General features: G+C 43.0%; 1 protein-coding gene across 1 annotated transcript in view; it reads left to right on the top strand.

The window, feature by feature from the left end:
* Positions 1-713: 713 nt before the first annotated feature.
* LOC147235411 (eukaryotic translation initiation factor 4 gamma 1-like) overlaps positions 714-21,570 on the top strand; it is a 42,022-nt gene continuing 21,165 nt past the window's right edge. The window contains 8 exon segments of the mRNA XM_086143518.1: positions 714-759; positions 7,555-7,600; positions 7,769-7,890; positions 8,989-9,072; positions 10,766-10,798; positions 12,356-12,376; positions 12,955-13,149; positions 14,259-14,361. Coding sequence (XP_085999644.1) covers positions 7,816-7,890; positions 8,989-9,072; positions 10,766-10,798; positions 12,356-12,376; positions 12,955-13,149; positions 14,259-14,361 — 511 coding nt within the window. The 5' untranslated portion in view covers positions 714-759; positions 7,555-7,600; positions 7,769-7,815.

Genomic DNA, 21,570 nt, shown 5'->3' with positions numbered 1-21,570 from the left:
AGATTTGGGTAACCTTTATCACTTCACCTAAATCCAGTCAAAGTTAAGGTGTCAATAGACTGCGTACATTGGATATGATCTAATACCATCAGATGTTTGTATATTCTGGATGTCAGAATTGCTTTATAAAACCGGAAAACCCCTGAATCATGGGGAATAAAGTTGTGGATTTGGGTAACAGGGTATACAACTTAATTTTTTTATTTGCGAGTTAATTTTCAAATCATCAGAATATAAATGACAGTATCAATCCATTGACATCAGCCCCAAAATTAAATGTTGCTGCCACACACTTTTTACATTTTAAAGAAATGTATCAAGTAAATGAAATAGTTTCATACTTTTTAGCTTTGTCTCTCTTATATAAAATAATAGAATAAAATATATATTATATAATATATACTAATATATCCTATATTTTTTTAAACTACTTAACTACTCAACACAGTAAACACTCAGGGAGGGAACTATTGATCCTAGCTCCCTTCCATTGCTCATCATTGCGTGAAACATTAGGATCCCGCTCTATTTCGGGGAAACAAAGAGATACGTTTGTTATGTTTCATATTTTTCCACGGTGAAAACAATTGACTTGAACAATCCAGTTAACTCAAAGTAAATGTTTCATATGCGGAAAACACATAATGTCCAACCTTGCAGTGAAAGTTTCACGTGATGGGATTTCGCCGGAATTACCTAGCTACCGGCTTCCGGGAAGATCTTCCGTCCGTCCGGCTTTGCGGACTCAAGGAGAGAAAGGTAATGCTGCGGTCCCGAGCTTAATTCTTTATTTATACGCTCTTCTCATACATATGTCAAGTCGTTGTTATGTAGCGACTTGGCAATACTATTCAAAATTGTTTTTCTGTTTCTAGCTCCGATAGATACCGCGCCGCGGTGACTTTCTTTACTGCTTTCTGCTGACTGGTGCTCCCGCTGTGTTTTCGTGGATTAGCTAGCTAGCTAGCCAGTTAGCATTTCATGCTAAAACGACGTGGGTGTTCTTTCTTCAGTTTAGCCATTCCCGCTAGCAGGCTAACACAACGGCGGCCAACCAAGATGAACCATTAGTAATATGACGCTTGGAAACATACTTTTAGAGATTGGTATATGAATATATCATATTTTACGTGGGATGAGAACATTGTCGACCCTCGTTGTTGGTGCTCTTGCCGGTTCACAGCGTTTATGTTGGTAGCTGTGGAACCATTTGCTAGCTAGCCACACTCAAGGCTATGTGGGTAACATTGGGTGAAATCGTGGGTTCTATCTAGGCTCTATCTTGGAGTAAAAAGTTGAGAATCCCGAGTATATTTGATTTCGCCGAGCTTTGTGCTCAGGTGTCAGCGTTGACAGCTGTCGACGGTGCCCAATGAATGTTGCTACCTGGGACAATGTGACGACGATGTCTCGATGTGGAATACAGTGACTTTAAAACCATTTGCTTTTGCGAGTCGACTATGTCATTGTATATTGTCGTGACTTTTTACAGCCCGATTTGCCACATAGCAACATCTCCACTGTGACTGTCACCTATTCACACTATGACACCGGGGGGTTGTTGTCAGATGTTAAAACGGTCACGACAAGTGAGCTGCAACATGCACAACGGGTTCTGCTTGAAGACGATGAGAAGCAGCGAGTAACGAGTTGACAGCTGTGATTATGAAAACCTCAATTCGGGGGTTAATAAGTTTTCGTGCGTACATTCCTACATGTTGCAGTGAGACTGCCCGGCCACGTCCCTCCAGAATGATTGTGCATCATTTTATATTTTTTGTTTTTGTTTTTTACGGGGTGAACTGGTCGTGTCCGAGTTCTTTCTGTCTGTTGTATTGTCACGACACCGTTGACAGCTCCACGGCCGTGCTTTTACCAGGCCAACCAGTGCTGTCAAGCGCACTTAGCTAGCATCCACACGCCGAGGCTAACTAACCGGTACCCCAAGTGTCCCCCCTCCCCTCCCCCGTCTTGACACGGCCGTCGTCGCCGCCGCGCCTGCCCGCCCCGCCGGCTATTTAACCTCCGAGCCTCATCAGAAGTGCCCATCCCTCCTTCGTGGAAAAGGTAGGCTGTCATTGCCGGTGCGAGGTGTGGTTGGCATGAAGCCGGCATCTGGCTGCACATCGCGCCAATAGCTGGGGGGAAACCACGTGGTAAATCCTGATCGGGCCTAGCAAAGTTAGCGGTACGGCTAATAGCACAACATACTATGACGCTCACCCACGCAACCGCCCTCGACGGTGTGCTTTCTTTTGATAGCATCGGGCGTGGGGTACCTGCGCGTAAATAATGCACATTGTGTGAGTGGGTTTTTTTTTATCGTGCGGCGTGAGTGCGTGGACAGGCAGACACGCCCCTGTCTCAGGATCATAAGTCACGGCATCAATGCTGCTTCATTAGCATCGCGAGTGCTGCCGTCCTAGGATGCCGCGAATACTTGATTTCTTACAAAAAACAACACAAAAGGGATCCTTGTTGGTATAGAAACGTTTATAGCGTCTGCTATTCCGTATGTTTTACAGGTCGATGATGAAATCCTCTGACTCGTGTTTTGTACAGATGGCTCGTTACACTCCCTAGCTACTGGTCCTCCACCTGCATCTTTTAAAAACTGTGTTCATCAGCCAGCCCAGGAGGCATCTTGTCTTACTCAGGCAGAATGAATGAATGAATGAATGCATCCAATAGTAGACGAATGTATGGTGTGTCAAAGCCAGGCTGTCACAGTGCCTGACATAAGGACACCATTCAGCTTCCTGTTGTGAAACTTGAAAGCCCCAGAGTTTGGCCATGTGTGGGTTTTGGCAGGATCCACGCTGGCGTGATGCTGTGTCACCGGAGCTAAATATTCCCCATCAGTACACCCCCTTTCCAGCTTCAGATGTCTGACACAGCCTCTGCTTGTCCCTGGTGGAAAGGGTAAATGTAAATCTCTATTTTCAATCTGATTCTTGGTTGAGAAACAACAAATTTTTGTCAAAAAATTTGGACTTACAGAGTTGCAGTTTGAGTATAAATGGAGGAAACAGACCAGCGACAGAAACTTAACCTTTTGGTTGATTTAGATATCATGAATTGAGTAATGTCTTGTTTGTATTTGTAAACAAATGACCACAAACACTGCCGTTTTATAGGACACTGTCATCGTTTTCTTGCTTGCGGCTTGTCATTTAAGCGGAAACCAAAAATATTTCCTACTAAAAATGATCCCCCTAAGTCAAGCCAATCCCACCACCACAAGAGCTCTTTGTGTCACTTTTTTCTTGTTCCTCCAGTCAAGAACATAAGAGTTCTGTGGCAGGTGTGGACTGTAGCCACGGGAGTTAACAGATTCACAAATACTCAATACAAAAACCTGTGTCCCTAAAGTAACTGACATAGTAGTATTTGTAGTAGTATATAGTTGATCACAATATACTATAGTAGTAGTATATTCGCATTGGGAAATTTTCAAGTTTGTAAGGTCTCTTGAAATTTGCTGATGGCAAACTCCCAAAAGGTCAACCCTGGACATATACTGGAATAGCCCCCCCCCCCCCTTTTTTTTTTTTTTTTCCTAATCAAACTTCACCAGCTTCCTCCTCATAGGGTTGTGGGAGTGCAGGCAAGAGCTTATGAAACAGTTGAAGGAGCATGTTTTACCAGCAGTGGTGCTCGTGGCTGGATCTCCTGTGCTACACAGGAGACCAGCTCAGATGACTGGACTGTGTGTGATTAGGGGGCTGGGTGGAGTAGCGGAGCCTTGCGTCAGCTTGCATAACTACCCTATAGCACAGATTTCTTTGGTAACAAGCTCCTCTCAGGTAGCCCGTCTTTGCTAGGTCGCAGTGCTGCAGAGCATTTGAGGACATTGTGCTTAATTTTCATCCATTTTGCCCTTTGGAGAAGGGAGATTGGCCTCTCACACAGTAGTTGTAAAAGGTCTCAGGCATATCTCAGTTGATCTGTGTGCAGCATTTCCCCAAAACACTGAGATGTTTTCATAGCCATGTCCCCTCAGTGAGTAGAGCGAAGCCTTGAGGCAGTGCTGGGTAGTCGAGACCCTCTTTTAGCCCTGAGGTTGTTTACTCAGCGTTTCATTTCCCCAGCCAGCCCCACTCAGTCTCACAAGATTTCTGTCTATGGACCGGCCTTTTGAGTTGCTGCTCTTTCTTAAACGTAGCATTTTTGAAAAAAAAAAAAAAGAAAGAAAACAAAATTTTAATCAAAAGTCAGGGAGTCTAGGTGGCTAGAGTTGGCCATCAATACCAGTCATTGTCTGTCTAAGAAAAGGACTTCCTCTGCTTGTACAGGGACATTAACTCTCCTAATAGCCATTTCCTTTTCATCTCTTTTTAGTAATTCAACATAGTGATTACCACCATTTGTTAATCATGATTGCATCTAAGGAAAAGGAAAAAAAAAATCAGATCCATCATGACTCAGGCTTTGTGTGTGTGTGTGTGTGTGTGTGTGTGCGTGTGTGTGTGTGTGTGTGTGCGCGCGTGTGCACATGCGTGCCTGGATGCTCGTCTGTGTGTCTGTAGAAAAGAGCTTATGTGTCACAAACCAAGAAAAGGTAGGTTTGAGCTATAAATACAAATTACACTGTGTCACTATTATGAGGACTCGTGACGCACCAATCATCGGCTCAGTACCAGTATTGGCTGGTTTGCGGGGCACCGGGCCGTGACTGGAGACTTCCTTATCTGTCCTAGCACATCCCGGCACAACCGGGACAGATAAGTGGTGTCGTTTAAATATATAAACCATACAATGCTTCTTGTCATGTGCATAGTGGTGCAGAGGGCAAAAAGCTGCTCCGGACCAGTCAATATGACCGAACAGTTTAAAAGTTCTTCGCCGTGAGTGAAGCAAACGTGCCTCACAAACAGATTTCCGTCTGCAACATAAGTCATGCAGGGGCAACGATGGACTACCTGCTGAAAATGTTGGTGCTGGCTTGAGAGCAGTGGCAGAATAGGTTGCAAGTTCATGGCTTTACCACATGTTTCAGGGTCATATTTAGGAAAGGTTTTATGATAACAATGAATAATGACAGTTTAAAAAGTTGAGAATTACCATTTATTTTCCAAGGTTTTTCAGGTTAAAATGATGCATACAAATAGAACATTGACCTGAAAAGTAGAATTTTTTTTGAGCCACTGTTATTCTGACATTTCATCCTGTTGCGTCACATGAGATATACAATATTCTGGAGAGGTCAGTTTTCAGTAAGATGCTAGTTTTACACCATCTGTCAAGTGACTGACGATAATGTTTTTCGCTCTTGCAACAATTTCTGTCTGCCAGGACACCGAGTTCACTTTTCCTAAATTGAAGAGGTGACTCAAACAAAATCTGCTCAAAACTCAAACTGAGTTGTGATTTTGTATTTTCGGAGAGAAATAATCCTGTTGTATTTATTTATAAAGCGTGCTCCATCAACTAGCTGTACAAACAAGAGGAAACAAGAGCAGGAAACAATGAGATAAACCAATTCATTTATTGTCTGTTCTGCCTGTCCTGTTGTCAAGGACGCGGTAAGGCTAGAGGTCTCCGGTTAACCAATTGCATGTTTTCAGACTGTGGATGGAAACCCGAGAACCTGGAGGAAACCCATACTCCACACAGAGAGACGTCGGAATTTAACCAGGAACCTTCTTGCTTGCGAAGTGGAGGCGCTAACCACTGCACCACACCATAACCCCTAATTAAGAACAAACAAAAAATTTCAGTGACTATTGAACAGCGTTGAACAAGTCGTGCCCCTTTTTGTCTTTACAACATGCCACACAATGTGCCGACAACAGGAAATTTCACGGGTGCGGCATCGGCTGCGTCGCACATTTCTTTTTCCCTTTTTTCATTTGAACCTGTCTTGCAGCTGCATCACCAGCGATCGGCGTCCTGCTGTCTCACTGATCTCATCTGCAGCCGCACTGCTCTTGAGAGTATTTATTGTTAATGTCAGGATCAGAAGATGCTGTTGATTGATCGCTAAAGGAAAACAAAAAAAGTTGTATTAGTTAAAGAAAGAACTCATATTGATTAACAATCAACCTCCAACAACTTCAACCTCACACTTTTGCATATATTCAACTGACATCTATTCCAATTAAGTGGAAGTGCCCTGCAAGCAGAGTGGCATATTTGTGGGGAAACAAAAAACTTCTTTACCCCCCCCAGCCCTGTCTTGATGAATCACCCCCATCTTTTTTGTTTCTTTCTGCATATTTACTTTTGAATTTAAATCACATGATAAATGACACAAGCTGATCATGGAGTTTTTTTTTTTCCATGATTTAAAAATATCATAAATCCTGCCTGCACCAGACAATCGGTATTCATTAAATAAAAGCCGGATACATGAGGAACTTTACGAGGGTGTAATTCCCCCCACCCCCTCTCTCAACAACCAAATCCTCCCTCTTATATTTCTGCTTTCCTGGACCTCCATCGGTTTTGTTGATGTTGTTGGGCAGTTTTCCCTGATATTTGTATGCAATATATGTGCTTGCATTTTCTTTGTCTAGTTCACAAGCTTCCTCTTGACGGTCGAGCCATCAAGTTAAGCAACTGCTTTATTGAAGATTTAAACTGCGGTAAATGACAGTCTATAGTTGTGTCTCTGTGCTGGTGACTAAGCCAGGTCGAACAGTCTCTCGCACAATGACGCCCAATGACGCTCCAGCCCACCTGGTGTATAGGTGTATAGGTTATGGATGGATAAATAAATCATGTATGTATAAATGTGTGATAGAAGCTCTCAAGTCACTTGCCTATGAAAGCAGTTATTACAACCTCAGATCTATAATTTTCCTGCGATTAACAACGTTTGCCATGATAATGGTTCGATGGCAAAAATGAATAAACAAGGACAGACTATCATTTAACACTCAAAACAGGTTTCAACTGATTTCAAAGAAGGTCAAGGGGCCTTCTTTGAAATTTGTGTCAATGGACTCTTTGAAAGTTACAAAAAGAGTTGTGGTAGACCTATAAACACATCATGGTTTTTAATGGGTATGTGCAAAGAATTACTGTCAGAGCACCAATTAAGTGTGTGTGTGTGTGTGTGTGTGTGTGTGTGTGTGTGACTGTGATGGCCTGAGAGAACCGATCAAAGCAGAGTAAAGTTAGAAGTAAAAGACTGAAAGCCTGGAAGTGGGGCATCAAGTACATTCTGCATTCCAAGTTTAGAAACTACCTCAGCGTCTCAGCACCACAATGAGATAAGTAGACTGCTCAGGTCTCTCGCTCCTGACCAGAGATACACCTTTGTCCTCCGTGGCTCGATATAGTGTCAGTCTATTTACCTGTAGTCAACCGTGCTGCACGGTGGCACGGTCCACGGCCCTCTTTTCCCAGGTCATTTTCACAGGCATCCCAAAATCCGTCATGCTGCAGTCCTCTGACTGCTTCGTGTTATGTCCTGATGGGGGTTACGCCGTCGTTTTAGTTCAACCTCTTGCCTGAAAAGCTCCAATAAAGTCCCAAAAACCTGTGCCAACCCAGTTACGTGAACCAGTTCATGCTCATTGTTTCAAAATGTTTGTCTCTGTCTTTTAGGACTAACTGTTCTGGAGTGTAACAGGACCTAAAAGGATATATAAATGTGAGTATTCATAGCTGTCTCATGTCTCGACCATTTCATTCTGTCCTGATGCAGTTTGATCTGTAGAATTATCTCAACACTAAGATGTTATCCATGTCTGAAATATCTTCGGGCTTTTTTTTTTTTTCCCTCCACTACAGTTGAACCACCGACTCACTGTCTCCACAGATTTGTACACAGGTCCACATCCGCCTACCCATGCAGAACTCCATGAAATGAATAAAGCACCACAGCCTATAACAGGACCCCCCTCCACCCCTCACCCTGCCCCCTCCCCTGGCCTCTCACAGGTAAGGAACTCAAATCCAGTTGATTTGCAAAAAGGGGTTTTATTTTTGATGGAATTTAGATGCATTCAGAACATGACCGGTGTGAAATTAGTTACGTAAGTGAAACCCCGAGCAGGCTCCTTCCTGCTATGTCCCTTGATAATGGACTGTGACACCTGCAGTGCAAAAGCAGCTAGTCCTGAACAGGTTTGTAGTTCACACACACACACACACACACACACACACACACACACACACCGCTGATATGAGACTGTGAGACTGTCCTCTTTTCAGATCACCATTGGTAAAAGTGTATTTTTTTTTTTTATTTTTATTTTTTATGTGTGTTGGTGCTCGATTACTCAACTCTCTTTATCAAAAAAATCCTCCACCGTGGATTAGCTTTGCCTCAGCTTTTTTAAAACCTGCGTCACTAGAGAGCCATAAAAGTTCACGATGCCGGTTCTGCAGGAACTTTAGTGTAGAGAGTGATACATAGCTGAAACAATGAGGATGAGAAATTGAATCTGACAAGTAAGAAATAAATTGGCGGGAAAAAAAAATGTTTTCAGAAAATTTGACATCTTTCGTTTCTTAACAAAAAATTTGTCATCAAAAATAAAATTTTGTGCTCAATCATCTGAGGTGCCCTGCTCATGAAAACCTGCTGCTTCACTAGCTGTAGTTGCGCTTTCCAGTTGTGTGTGTCCTCTTGATACTGCTTTTTGAAGCAGGGGGCCTTCACATGTAACGGCGAGCTGAATTCCGCATTCTGGGGGACACTTGCCTCGCTAGCTGGAAGCTCTTCCTCTGTCCCAGCTGAGGCAGAACGTCCTCACAGTCCACACAGTCATTACCCTCTGTAGCTCTTATCATAAATAATTCCGAAAATGTTAATTGCTTCCTCCCTATTGTATATCTGTGCCCCCTTTCTTTCTTTCTTTCTTTCTTTCTTTCTTTCTTTCTTTCTTTCTTTCTTTCTTTCTTTCTTTCTGCTTGTCTGTGGGATGCCTTGTGGCCTGACCTCTTGTCTGCTGCATATCCTTGCCTCTCCTGCTCTCCTCATCCATGGGTATGCCACTCTTCTCCTGTTGACAATGACTTCCTGTCCTTTTGCAGCCCTCGTTCCCCCCTGGGCAGCCCCCTTCTGTTGTGTTTGCCCCACCGCCTCCACAAATGAACCCAACACCCCAGCCCCGACAGGTAGGAACGCCCGCAGCACACACGCATTTTACACAGGCCTCCCGTGTTTTGTCCAACAACAGCCGACTCCAGGTTTCACAAGTCTTGACTCATCCTCACATGTTAAATTGGTTAAAGTAGCATCCATGTCCTGGGCTTTTTTTTTTTTTTTTTTTTTTAATAACGCCACACACATGCCACTGTTTAGTATCAGCTGTCGTTCACTTACATCTTCCAAGCGGTATACAGTTTGCCTTTTGAAGTTTACGGTCGAATTTCTCTTTTTGGGGACACGCTACATGGGATCCAGGAGGCTCCTTGAACACCATGCCAGTAGTGGCTGAAAGATAGTCTATGCTCCATAGAGGGGGGGGGGGGGGGGTAGTACTGTTGGAGTCTGATGCAGTGTCATTGCTCTTAAACAAGTCCTACGTGAGCAGCACATTTGCTTTGCTCCAGTGGATGCTGCAGTGCACGCTTGTTTTTCCCCACGTGTCTTTATTGTGCAGCGACTTGGGAGACCTCTAATTAGACATAGCCTTTGCTTTTTATTATGGTCATTGATAACATTTATTGGAAGAGATTCATTGCAGCGACACCAAAGAGGTTATCTGAAGGAAATACCTTGTCATTCGATACTTTTTCCACGTTGTCACAGGTATGACGCATCATACCTCAAGTAGCATATGTTTATTACCTACTTTCACCGAACACAGACTGACCCTCTAGATTAAGATACTGCTGCGGCCCGTCATTAGGTCGTGGTAGTTTGGCTGCCTCGACGTGTTAACAGGTGTGCTGAAATAAATACACATAGCAGACGTATAAACTGTCCCCCAGCCCCATCCACATTTGTTTTCTATAGGCCACTTGAAGAGGGGACCTTAAAAGCGAACAACTTTAGCTATCTGGTGAAGGTTTGTTCAGCCTGCCAGTTACAGAACTTTAGAGATTATCACCAGAATTAAGGCTTGAGGTTTACTCATCTGTTGGTTTTTTACGTTACATGCCGTGGCTTTCATAGACTTCCTTTTTTGATCTGCAACCAGGGAGTAACTGCATTGTGACGACCCGCCAGAGCAACCCCGCTCAGATTTCAGGGAACCGGCAGGAATTTTTAGGCTACACGTTTGGTTTTATTTCTATTTTTTTTCCAGAAAGGCTGAATCTGTGTGTATATCTCACCACTTTTACACTGATTTTTTTATTTTTTATTTATTTTTTATTTTTTTAATGAAATTCCTTTGTTCACACTTCCCCTACAGCTCAGTGATAATTTTACTCACACTGGTTTAATGGTATTCTGTTGACTACACAAACTGAATATCAAACCGTTGTTTTTTTTTTTATTATTGTTATGAACAAAGATTAACATATGAGTTGCATCTCTTTTTTTCCCAATTATCATTTCAAATGAAGCCTATTATAATGAACTGGTTGAGGTATTTTACTACTTTAATCATATTTAAAATGTCTTTCTTATTGAAACAAATTGTTAGCAGGTGCTATTTGCGCAAATGCATCATTACTGTCTGGGGGGGGGGGAAACACAGCTTTCCACTCGTTTTTTTCAGACTGCCTGCACAATTTCTGTATTGCCCTTTAATTTTGGTTTCAACGCCACCCAATTGAAAGCAGCCCATCAGTGACGAGCGAAGCATGGATCTCCTGCTTTTGTCTTTAACCTCTGTCCTGTCTGCCTCTCCTCCTCTAGTTTGCCCCTGGGCCCAGGCCTTTACATCAACAGGTACTAACAGCACCACTGACTCACCTGACTGGGAGGGTGGGGGGGGGGTCGTCTCTGGTGTTCACACTGTAGTGCGAGGATCCGTGGATACAATTAAAGATGCGGTGGCTTCAATATCAATATAGAATGCGTTGAACAACTCGAGCAATAAACTACACTTGCGTCATTTATCGGCTAAAATAATCTTTTAGCCAATAAATGGTGTCATTTCTTCTCAGGGGTCGATCAGTATTTGATATGTATGACTGTCTTATTTATAGATGTGTAATGATGGGATGGCAGTGCTGTCCCGATGTATTCAAATTAAGCCTAATTATAAAATCGAAAGCACCGGTCACGAAAACAAATCAGATCAAATGCAAGAGACACATTTTTTTATGCATGCCAAGAATATTTTTCCAGTACAAGTCCTCATTTGTAATGATAGGGCAAATATACAAAAGAAGAATCTCAATTTGATGCGGTCATAAGTATTCCCTTCAAACAAATAAAAGAATGTGTTATATCAGGGCGTATCCATTAACTGCACTGCCCTGGTGTTGCGGGACACACTTAACTCACTTGGTGGATAAAGGCTGCGTTCCCGACACACACCTGGGGTGACTTACCTGCTGCTTCAGAAGCATTGTTCTTGCCTCCGCCTGGTGTGACGTATCCGCCACAGGCTGGCGACTTCCCCTCCAGGATGCGGGTCTGTGCTATGTCCCCTCCTTGCTCCAGGGATGTGCGCGTTCAAATGACGCGAGCTCAAAACCGCGTTTGGTGCCCATACCTGCCAAAACCAAAGACGTTGAATTTTTTCTGTATTCATATTAAATCTGAACTATTTGAACAGTGTGGTATTGGCCTTTTACAGATGAATCCGCATTTCACAAGCCGAACACCACCTAATTTGTTTGGCTATTAGCATTCATATCGCATTGATCCAGTGTCAAATCAGACATCAGACCCATGTGAGAGGTTACCGATAAACAGATATTTCATTTTTTTTTTTTTGTCTCAACCATAATTTACTAGTCCCCTTTTTGTGCTGATTTGTTTTTACTTGGAAGAAAATTACTATCTAATTGAAAGCTGGATGGTCATGGTGTTGTCTCATGAGATAAGGTTAAAGTTAAAGGCTGCTTGTTATAATGAAGTTGCGCACAACCGTATGAAAATACAACTGGAACCGGCCAATACCTCATTGTCCATGCTTGCAGGACATTTTGTGACGGCACTTGTTTACTTTTATTGGATAAATTAAGAACCCAGGGCGACAGACGGATATCAAAATTCACTCCCAATTAACACAGACCGCATTGGCTCCAGAAATCCGATGTCTAATGAATAGCTTCACCACTGCATCCCTGGTCGAAAACGCGTCCTAGATTATTGGTATTCATTGTTCTGCCTATTCTCTGCATGATGCTTGTTAATCCACTGCTTGGCTCAGAAGGCATTGTTTCTGGGCGCTTTGCTCTAACTGACTGTGGTGCTCTTCTTTTTCTCAACCCTTCCTACACTCTTGCTTCCATTTGATGTGTCTGTCTGTGATCTGTGTTTGCGCTGTTGAAGGGAAGCTTCAGATCGCTACAGGTAACTCAATTTCCTCTTCTTCCCCGTTCCCCTTCCCCCTTTTCTCACCTTCCCGCCGAGTGCATATGTGTGTCTAATATTTGGCTGTGTCGGGCTTTGTTGGCTTGGCGTGATCTTGCTGGCCACGGCAGTTAGCTCCCAGGCCAGCAGCAGAATGTCAATGAGGAGGCTCTGAATGAAGGAGCATGGGCTGCTCTCTCTCCTGGCAGCCAATATGTTCCTAGTGTGGATCCGGCCACAGATTCATGGACAAACTTTGAACTTAGCCTTTGGGCAGGACAAGTTTAGCACCACGGGGTCCGGGCGATTAAAATCACATGCAGGCATGGCAGATAGCTTTTATGTTACAGTTTTCAGAAAGGTAACAAAGAATCCCTAATTTGTCTGCCTTTTTTCCTTATTTCTACCCCTTTTCTGTTTTTCATATTTTCCTGGCTCGCCTCCGGCCCCCTCCTCCTCTTTGTCTGCTCTCTGTCCTCTCTGCCCACCGTTCTTACCTTTTCTTTTGCCTGTCACTTCCCTCTCGCCTTCCCTTTTTCACCTGTTTTTTTTTTTTCCCTCTCCCCCACCCCCTCCAGCCCTACTACACCAATAGGGGCACCCTGCCTCCCAGCAGCGGGCCTCGGGGTGTCCCACCCAGCAGCACACCTCGACCTGTGACGTCCGCCCACGTCTACCAGCCCGGCCCCGGATCTCAGATGATGATGATCCCGGGGCAACAGCTGCCCTTCCCGAGCTCACCCCAGGGACCCGCCTACTTTATACAAGGACAGGTAGGCTCAAGCTTGTCTTGGCATATGTCGCCAAACAGATTAGGAATTTACTAACCACATTACGAAGGGTGGTAGTTTTTTAGGTTTTGCTACATTTTGTCTCAGGCATTCACTATAGCTAAAGACAATCAACAAATATCAGCATACAACATGGAAGTTCATTTCCGGCAGTATTTAATCATACTATATTCGGAGGGCCTCTCACCCTCATGGGGGTCCAGCTGAGAAGACATGAAGAAACGTTTGCATGCTTCAATCTGTTGCACTTTTGGAAATCACAAAATGTAATAATTAAACTCGATGTATAAAGGTATGTGACCTTCGCTGATGAAGGCAAATATCAAGATCAGAATTGGTCTCGAAGATGCATATTTAAATGTGATTTTTAAAGTGATTTAGAAATCACTTAATATAATTATTAAACTCAATGTAGAATATTATGTGATTTTGGCTTGCAAGTGCAAATATCAAGATCAGAATTGGTCTTGAAGATGCATATTTAACTCTGTCAAATGTGAGTTTTTTGTGTGTGTGTGGGCATTCGTGTGAAGGGGTGGGGTGTATGGCCTAAAATGAAAGTGAAAATTCCCCTTCTGAAATTCGTGCAGTTGGAGGCCATTAGTGTTTCCAATGAAGTTGCTCACTCTCTTTCCCTGGAACTCATTGGATTGTCTAAAATGCTTATAATTTCCAGACCCATGTTTTTGATTATCAGTGGGGGTTTTGGGGCGATATCTTAAAAGCAGAACTTTTCCAAAATCTCAGTTTAAAAATGAATCTCCCTGTTTATTCAATGCACCGTAATATCATTCTGTTAAATTCAATGAGAAGAAAAAATTGGAGCTCAGAGCAACCTTCAGCTCATTTTAGGTCTACGCCGCCTCTCTGAATTCCACATCAGCCTCTATGGTCTGGCTAAATCATCTAGTTTTGAACATGTATCTTCAGATGCAGGCCTGTGTGTGTTCATAATTACCGATTGCCACATTAGAAATCAGTAAGAGGATGTCAATATTTAATTTGGTATTATGCTTGTATGTGCTGTCATTCCCGGGCCTTTAATTTCCTTCACGCCCTGTCTTATCGTTAACCCCTGTGTGTTTCCTTAGTACCGCTCCACAACCTACATGGCCACGCCCCAGCAATACCCTGTACCGACGGGGACTCCAGGCTTCTACCCCGGCACCAGTCCCGCTGAATATGGTACTTACGGTAAGAGGCTCTACCTGGGGCCTCACCACGCATATTGAGACACACAAACTGCTTGGGCTTCATTTCATTTGAAAAAATCCCTCACAAAAAGAACTAAAAACGCATCAGGATACAAATACATTATGTCACACGTGCCACAATAGTGGATGAACAATTATTCTGGAGGCTGCAGGATGTATGGCGGGTCGTGGTAGCAATTGTTGTTGTTACAAAATACTACATATACTCTCAAAGCACTTGAGTCAATTGTATTTTTTACCTTGAAACGTTGCTCTTCTGTCCATCTGTACGCTAGCACTACACCCACAAGTTCGTGTAAGAGCCTTCTATTCCCCTAATAGTCCTCGCCTTTCGGTTTTACTTCAATTCTTCCCTCAAGGAACCAAAGTGATGACATCACTGCACAAGATTATCATACCAAAAGGTTTTGTCACTTAGTAGGCAACACATAGTCCTACATTTAATCACGCACAAACATGTGTTCCATTTGGCCCTCAAAACAAGTCTCACTTGTTTCTTTACTGTTGCAGTGGAATTCAGCAGAAACTCTTAAGAGAAATCAGCAGATTTTTTACCCCCCCCAACAATGTAAGCCACATGACCATAATGAAATACAGCTACAAGACATGTTCTCAGTAGGGGTGGGGCTACTCTCTGGAAAATGTCTGGACATAAAATGGGCACATAAAAAAAACAACAAAAAAACAGCGTAAATCTGCACGTAATGCAATAGTAGTATATTTTCCCCCCACATTTAGTTTATAAATCTCAAACTAGCTGACACGCATGGATTTATAAGGGCCCTGTTATTAATGCCAGTGATGCTGTTTATCAAAAAAATCTTCATGACCTCACATCCACTTCCTGACAGCAGCGCTACAAAGAGTGATTCTGCTCTATGATTCCGTGTAGGGCTTGCACCCTCTAGAGGCGGCTCAGAGTCGGTACAACGCGAGCAACCAACGGCACCTACCGTAAACAAACTTGCTGACCCCCACGAGCAGGCATCTGAGCAATGCTGGTGTCTTTGTTGAAATTGTAACTCATCAGCAGTAAGCAGTAGCATCCAAACGCTTGGCCACATGATCTCATCCACAACAAAAAGGATTTCCTGATCGCATTGATGTGCAGGACCATATAGTAATAATTAAAATCTTCAGATACAGACCTTTTAACTGTTAGATAGTCCATTTTCTTAGCTGGATATTTTAAAGGCATATGTAAGGATTGTGACCTCATTATTTCAGTGTAAAAACCAAGTGGTCAATGAATCAGACTGCATATCATGAAGTCCATTAAGATCAGAGAGACTTTTTGGATCCCATGACGGGGTCGAAGAGTGTACAATTGGAAAGTGATATATTCATCGTGATTTCTTTACTGCACGCTGTTTCAGCTTTTATTCAAATTTTTTTGTTTTATTTTTTTTTATCAAAGAACTAGATGAACCACTTTGACTGTCATTTTCAGCACCTGACCTGTGGATTTCATGTCCGAAGTAGTTGAAGACGCACATTTACCAATATACATAATAAAGGTCTTTAACATGTTGCAAAGTTACCGGTAACAAAATTCAATTTAGATTAAAAGCACCTGACAAATGTGTGCGGTGCTGAGAAAAAGCCAGTGTGAGTTGTATCTTAATGATTGGAAGAGAAAAACAGAGAGGGGAAAGGAATTGCTCGTGATATAAAGCATTTCATGCCTTTTGCACAGTGCAGGATGTGGCTGCTGACAGAAGTAACGGGAGCTCTTCACGGTGAACAAAACTATTTGCTATAGCAAATACAAAAACAGCTCCAGAGACATAAGAAAAAGGCATTAGATCCAAAAAGGAACATACGTTGTGTTTTTAAACCCCTTTTAAATCAAAGATTGAAACCTACCAATCAGATTTTGATAATTTAGTCAGGATATGCAGAAGCAGAATTACAAAAACGTACAAAAACTGTAGTTTGCTGCGGGAATTGCTAGCATCGTGTTAGCCATCATCTTTAGAAATGCTGCAAAACTCAACTCATATCTTCTGGAACTTCTTCTTGATGGATTCCAAAGATGTGATTTTGAAATTGTTCATGTTTTCATATCTATGAAGAATTACATTGTTTTCCTAGGATGTTAACATGCTGACTGTAAATACTCCCTCCCCCTCCCACTCCCACTCCCATCAGGCAAAGGTCAGTTAATCATTTTTTGTGATTTGTCTGCTGTCAAGGCTCTCTAACACGAACTTCTGCAAACACACACACAACGTAGCTTGGAGACAGGCTCTCCTTCACAGTGTGTTTACTCATTCTCACCCCGTTGTGTTTGTGGAACCCCAGGGTGTTAGTGTATAAAAAAATCTAGTAGCGGGGGCTCGCGCGTGCCAGCAATACTGCGCGTATACCCAAAGAACCACCGCTGTCAAGGTCCAGAGGCTTTCGTCTTGACCGTCAGCACGACTCCGAGAGGACATGCAAATGATTGAGCTGCCATCGACTGGTAATTGGTCAAATGTTTGTGGCAGACGCCACAGGCACTTATCAGGTCACTCGTCAAACACAGGGGTGCAAACAGAATCCGGTCCCGCTGCAACGCCACTTCACCTGATAGGGTGACGCGCGCCCCCCCACTTTTTTTTTTAATGTTGTTTTAACGCAGGGGCTGCTCGTGGTCCAAACGCCCACTCACCAGTCCAGCTCGTACTCCCAAGAGAGGGAGGGAGGGAGAGAAGGAAAGAGGGATGTGAGCGAAAAAAAAGAAAGGTGAAAAAAAAAAACCTGAAATATTGGGAGGAATCAGGAAGGTCAGAGGGAGGAGTGAAGCAGAGACACGCTGGAAAGAGGGGAGGGCTGACCATTAAAAAGGAGTCCTTCTGAGTGGGCACCTGTAGGGAGGACAGGAAAGAGGTAAGAGAGGGGGGTTTGGATAAAAACCCCCTCTCCTTTTCGCTGTCCAAGCCAAGTTTTAGCATTCGGCGTGCACTCAGCATGGGGAACCGTGGGTCTCAGGAACAGGAGGACTCTCAGGGTAGGTGTCATCCGGACTAGTGTTCCCTTTTGCCCCCCCCCCACCCGATCTACTTTGTGGCTCATATATTAAGACACTTAGTAACAGTATTGGGACGCTGTCCAAGAAAGTCACATTCTTTCTTTTGACTTTCTGGTTGCGAGCATGCTCCCCCACTCTCTCTCTCCCTCTATCTCTCCCCGTCCTCCTCCCTTTTAGTCTTCCCTCCCTCCGACAGGCTTATTTGCCCAGCCGGTGTGGGTTTTTGACTATATTTAGGCCGTGCTGCTCCTGGTCAACAATGCAGACTCAGTAATGTGAGTTCGACTAATGCATGCAGAGGTGGGGGGGGAGGCAGAGGCAGAGCCTGCTACCACCGGCCGGGCTGAAAGAGAGGCCTCTTCACTCTGAGGAGCTTTTTTACCCCCCTGTCCTTCCCCAACTTCCGACATGGAGATTGTGAGTTTCAAAGTGGGTTGCGAACGACAGTTTTTTGGCCTCTGACACAGCCTTTTAATAGCAGTGGAGAACTGAAAGTCTTGTTTACACTTAGCTAGTAACGGTTCCTTGACCCCGTAGATATTTTTTCTTTTAAATAATCCTGCTCGGTGTATGATTTTTTTGATACATTCAAAAATATAAAAAAAATAGCTTGACAGTTAAGCTAGTAACTGCAAGGTATGGGCTTGGCGGAGAAAAAGGACTGCTGTGTCATGGTCCGGAGGCCTACCTGAAGGGCTTCCCCCTGTCTAGTTCTGTTTAACGGTGCATTAAAAAGACAGTGAGATTTTAACACCTCGCATGAACGAGGCTTGCAAATATATATGTGCGTGCGCACACGCACGTGTTTTGGCCTACCGTTGTAATGTCGAGAGGAAGAGCGACGTGAACAGGGACTGGCTTGAAAGCACATGGAACGTTTTGCGGTTTCTGGACTCCAGCATATGTCATTTCGTTTGTCTCTCACCTACTTTATGTTTAAAAAAAATCATCCCGACAAATTGAAAGGTGGAAAAAGAAAAAAAAAAAAAAAAAGCGGTATGGAATTTAAAATGTAGTTACACCGAAGAGAGGGATTTCATGGTTTGTTACGTGCATGTGTTTGACTGGAATTACAAGGGAGCTGTACTCCCCTCTGGTTATATGTCAGGGTAATGATAAAAGTAAAAAAAAAAAAAATCAGCCACAGTTAAGAGATTGGAGATCCGATTGAATGTGTTTTTTTATTGTACTTCAATTCAAATCCGGGGGGGGGGGGGTTAAGATATTTTCTTTCAGATAGCTCCTTAAATAGACAGATCCCACTGTCACATCCCCGTACTTGCCAGCGCTCCCCGAAGCATCACGTGTTAACCTCGCAAACAATCTCTGTTATATAATCTGTTCAAAGTGAGGTGTCTAGAGGGGGGGTACGTTTTTTTTACAGAGATTCAGTTGCATTCATTCTTGGCCGATTGCAGCAACCTCCTAGATTTCCCTCTCTATTCCACCTACCTGGCAACGGAATAGCATTGACAGGACTCCAGAGAGTCTTTGCCAAGAGAGGTGGCCGCTCATATAAATCCCTCTTCGAACCACAGTGGAGGAGAAATAAAACCCTTTTATTTTGTTTTTTTTGTAACTCCATTTTCTTCCACCAGTATAGTAAGTTTTTCTTTGCTGCTTGTGTGTTCTGCCTGCCCTGTCATCTGGATAACATATCAACTGTCTAAGAAATCCCTTTCACTTTCATTTACATGAAAACCATTACGACAACAGTCACTGTGCAGGCCTAGTAAAACAATAGAAAAAAGTTTTGTTTTTTTTCTTTAGAGCAAATGCGAGTTGAAGACCGACACATCACGTTGTTCCCACAGTGGACAGCCCTCTAAGGGCCCCGATATCACTGACGCTAAAGCATTAGTATTAAGTTGATGCGTTGCGTAATCATGCAAAAGGTCCCCGCTACTTTTAATATCTTATGAAATATAGACTATCTTCAAGTTGCAGTGACCAGAGTCGCTTTCACACTGTTGGAACTTCAGTATCCTCCTTGAACATTTTCATGTACCTGGGCATTCCTCCCTCTCCTTTTAGACGGCATTCGGAACAAGGGAGCATGGACCTCAGTTCCTACAACCAATACTGGTTGTAGGAACTGGTAGAGTGGTTTTATGGTCCCACAGGAGCGCATATGATATTGGTGCTTGGTGATTGGTGGGACTCATAAACCACGCATTACCAGTTTCTTCTTGTGGAGCGGCATTTTTGAGTAAGTGCAGGAGTTAGCTAATGTTTTTTTTTTTTTTTTTTTTTTTTGTTAGCCCACCTGGATAGTTTGGGTGCAAGTTGCCATTTTTTTGCCGCTCACAAGGGAAAGTCCACTCCTTTACATTTTTGCATTGATAAGGTGGACTTACCTCACGAGATAGCCAAAACACAGCAACTCCCACAAAAAGGATTTCATTGACTAACAGCCCCGCTTTTTTTAAACGTTTTTTTTCTCTTGACATTCATCAAACGATAACATGGTGTTTTACTTTTAAAAAGAGAGAGGGCGGTGGGGAGGGAGGACTCACCAGCATCAGCAGGTTTCGGTTGCTCGGAGAGCCACACATTTTGTCGGCACAGTGAAGAAGGAGAACAACAACACCACAATTAAAACTCGGTCATACACCAGCGTGAAATACCACTGAGAATTTCCCTCCTCTGAGATCTCAAGGAGCCGAAGATTTGAAGACGGATTGGGGATAAAGCACTTTCGGCTCAGCAGGTGGGTAAAGCATCTGTTTTCTATTGAATTCTGTAGAGGTTTTAGTCCAGTGAGGAAGTTCTGAGCAATATTACTGCTTCCTTTAGGGGATTATTTCTGTTGGTCTCTTTATGTTCACATTGTAGCTTTACATCTGTATGTTAGACCTGACCGTCCCTGTTATCTAACATGTAAGACTAGTTATCTTCTTAAGTTATACACATTAGTGTACTTGCCATTCATTTGACTTAAATAAAGGTTTCTTGTCCTTCAACAATAATGTTTCCAATTTTTTTTCCCTTACCTTTCCAGTGCATGCGAGACGAACACAAGGTTCTTTTGAACAGCAAGCAAAAAGATGAGCGATGGAAATCGGGTTCCTCCCTGCATCGCCTGCCGGAGCGCCGCAGAACCTGGCTACAACATAATAACCACTGCTGAAAAGTGTTTGATCTACAAACTATTCTAATTTATTTTTATATGATAACTGACTTGTAAAAATATATAGTTGCCTATGTTACATCAGGCTCAATGTCATGTATTTCTTTAGGGCAGCGCCTATATACACTATATCTGGCTGCAAGTCAAGACACTATTGAGGGGAGAGAAGGATCTGTAAGCTCAAGTATCTACAGGGCTGCGCAGGAACACAAAGGCAGAATTCAGAAATCTTAACATTTCTAAAACAACCTGCCAAATGTATCTTGTGATGCCTCATGAGAAGTGAGGAGTCGTTTCCAGGTATCCGCGATAGAGAAGATACTTCCCGACCTGCCAGCCCGAGAGTTGTTGGATCGAGTTGTAAAATCACCACAAGGTCTTGCATTCAAAGATGCCAATAAATATTTTCATGGCGGATTTTATGGTTTCTCCTGGATCCAGCATAAGACTTAACTGTATTTCTGTATTGAACCTTTTTTTTTGTGGTATCACGAGTTTGTACATCGTTCGCTTTTAGGGCGTTATTTCTGGAAACTGAATTGTGTCATTGATGTACTTTGAATAAACACACTTTTTACCATTGTCATGCTGCCTTCTATTAAACACTTGGGAGAATAGTACAAATATATATATATAGTACTCAAATAAAGTACAAGAAGAAAAAAGGAATGGGAAAACATGTGCTGATTAAGATAATGCAGTTTGTGTTCTGGGTAACATCCTGACCTTCCTCACATATTTGGCATTTCAAGAGGCCTTGAATTCTCCCTGTGTTGATCTAGCGGACGCAGTGTAAATACTGTACAAATGGCCAAAAAAAGAGCAAATAAATCCTCTGGATATTTTTTTTTTTGTTTCTCTTTAAATTGATTTTCACTTTACGGGGTTTATTAGGTGTGCAGGAATTAAGACATGCAATTCGATACAGTGGCACTGCAAATAATCCTCCCTTCCCAAGGTCTGGAATGCCTAGATTTCATGTAATCCTCGGAGATGTTGGAGGCCTGTGGGACTGTTGAACCTCATTGTTTAAAAATAGGCAGCAT

The sequence above is a fragment of the Fistularia commersonii genome, chromosome 3 (assembly GCF_037954325.1).
Source record: "Fistularia commersonii isolate RoL2024-O1a breed Wild chromosome 3, RoL_Fcom_v1.0, whole genome shotgun sequence".
Lineage (NCBI taxonomy): Eukaryota > Metazoa > Chordata > Actinopteri > Syngnathiformes > Fistulariidae > Fistularia > Fistularia commersonii.
Note: the sequence above shows the minus strand (reverse complement) of the source record. Positions and strands in the feature narration are given on the sequence as shown.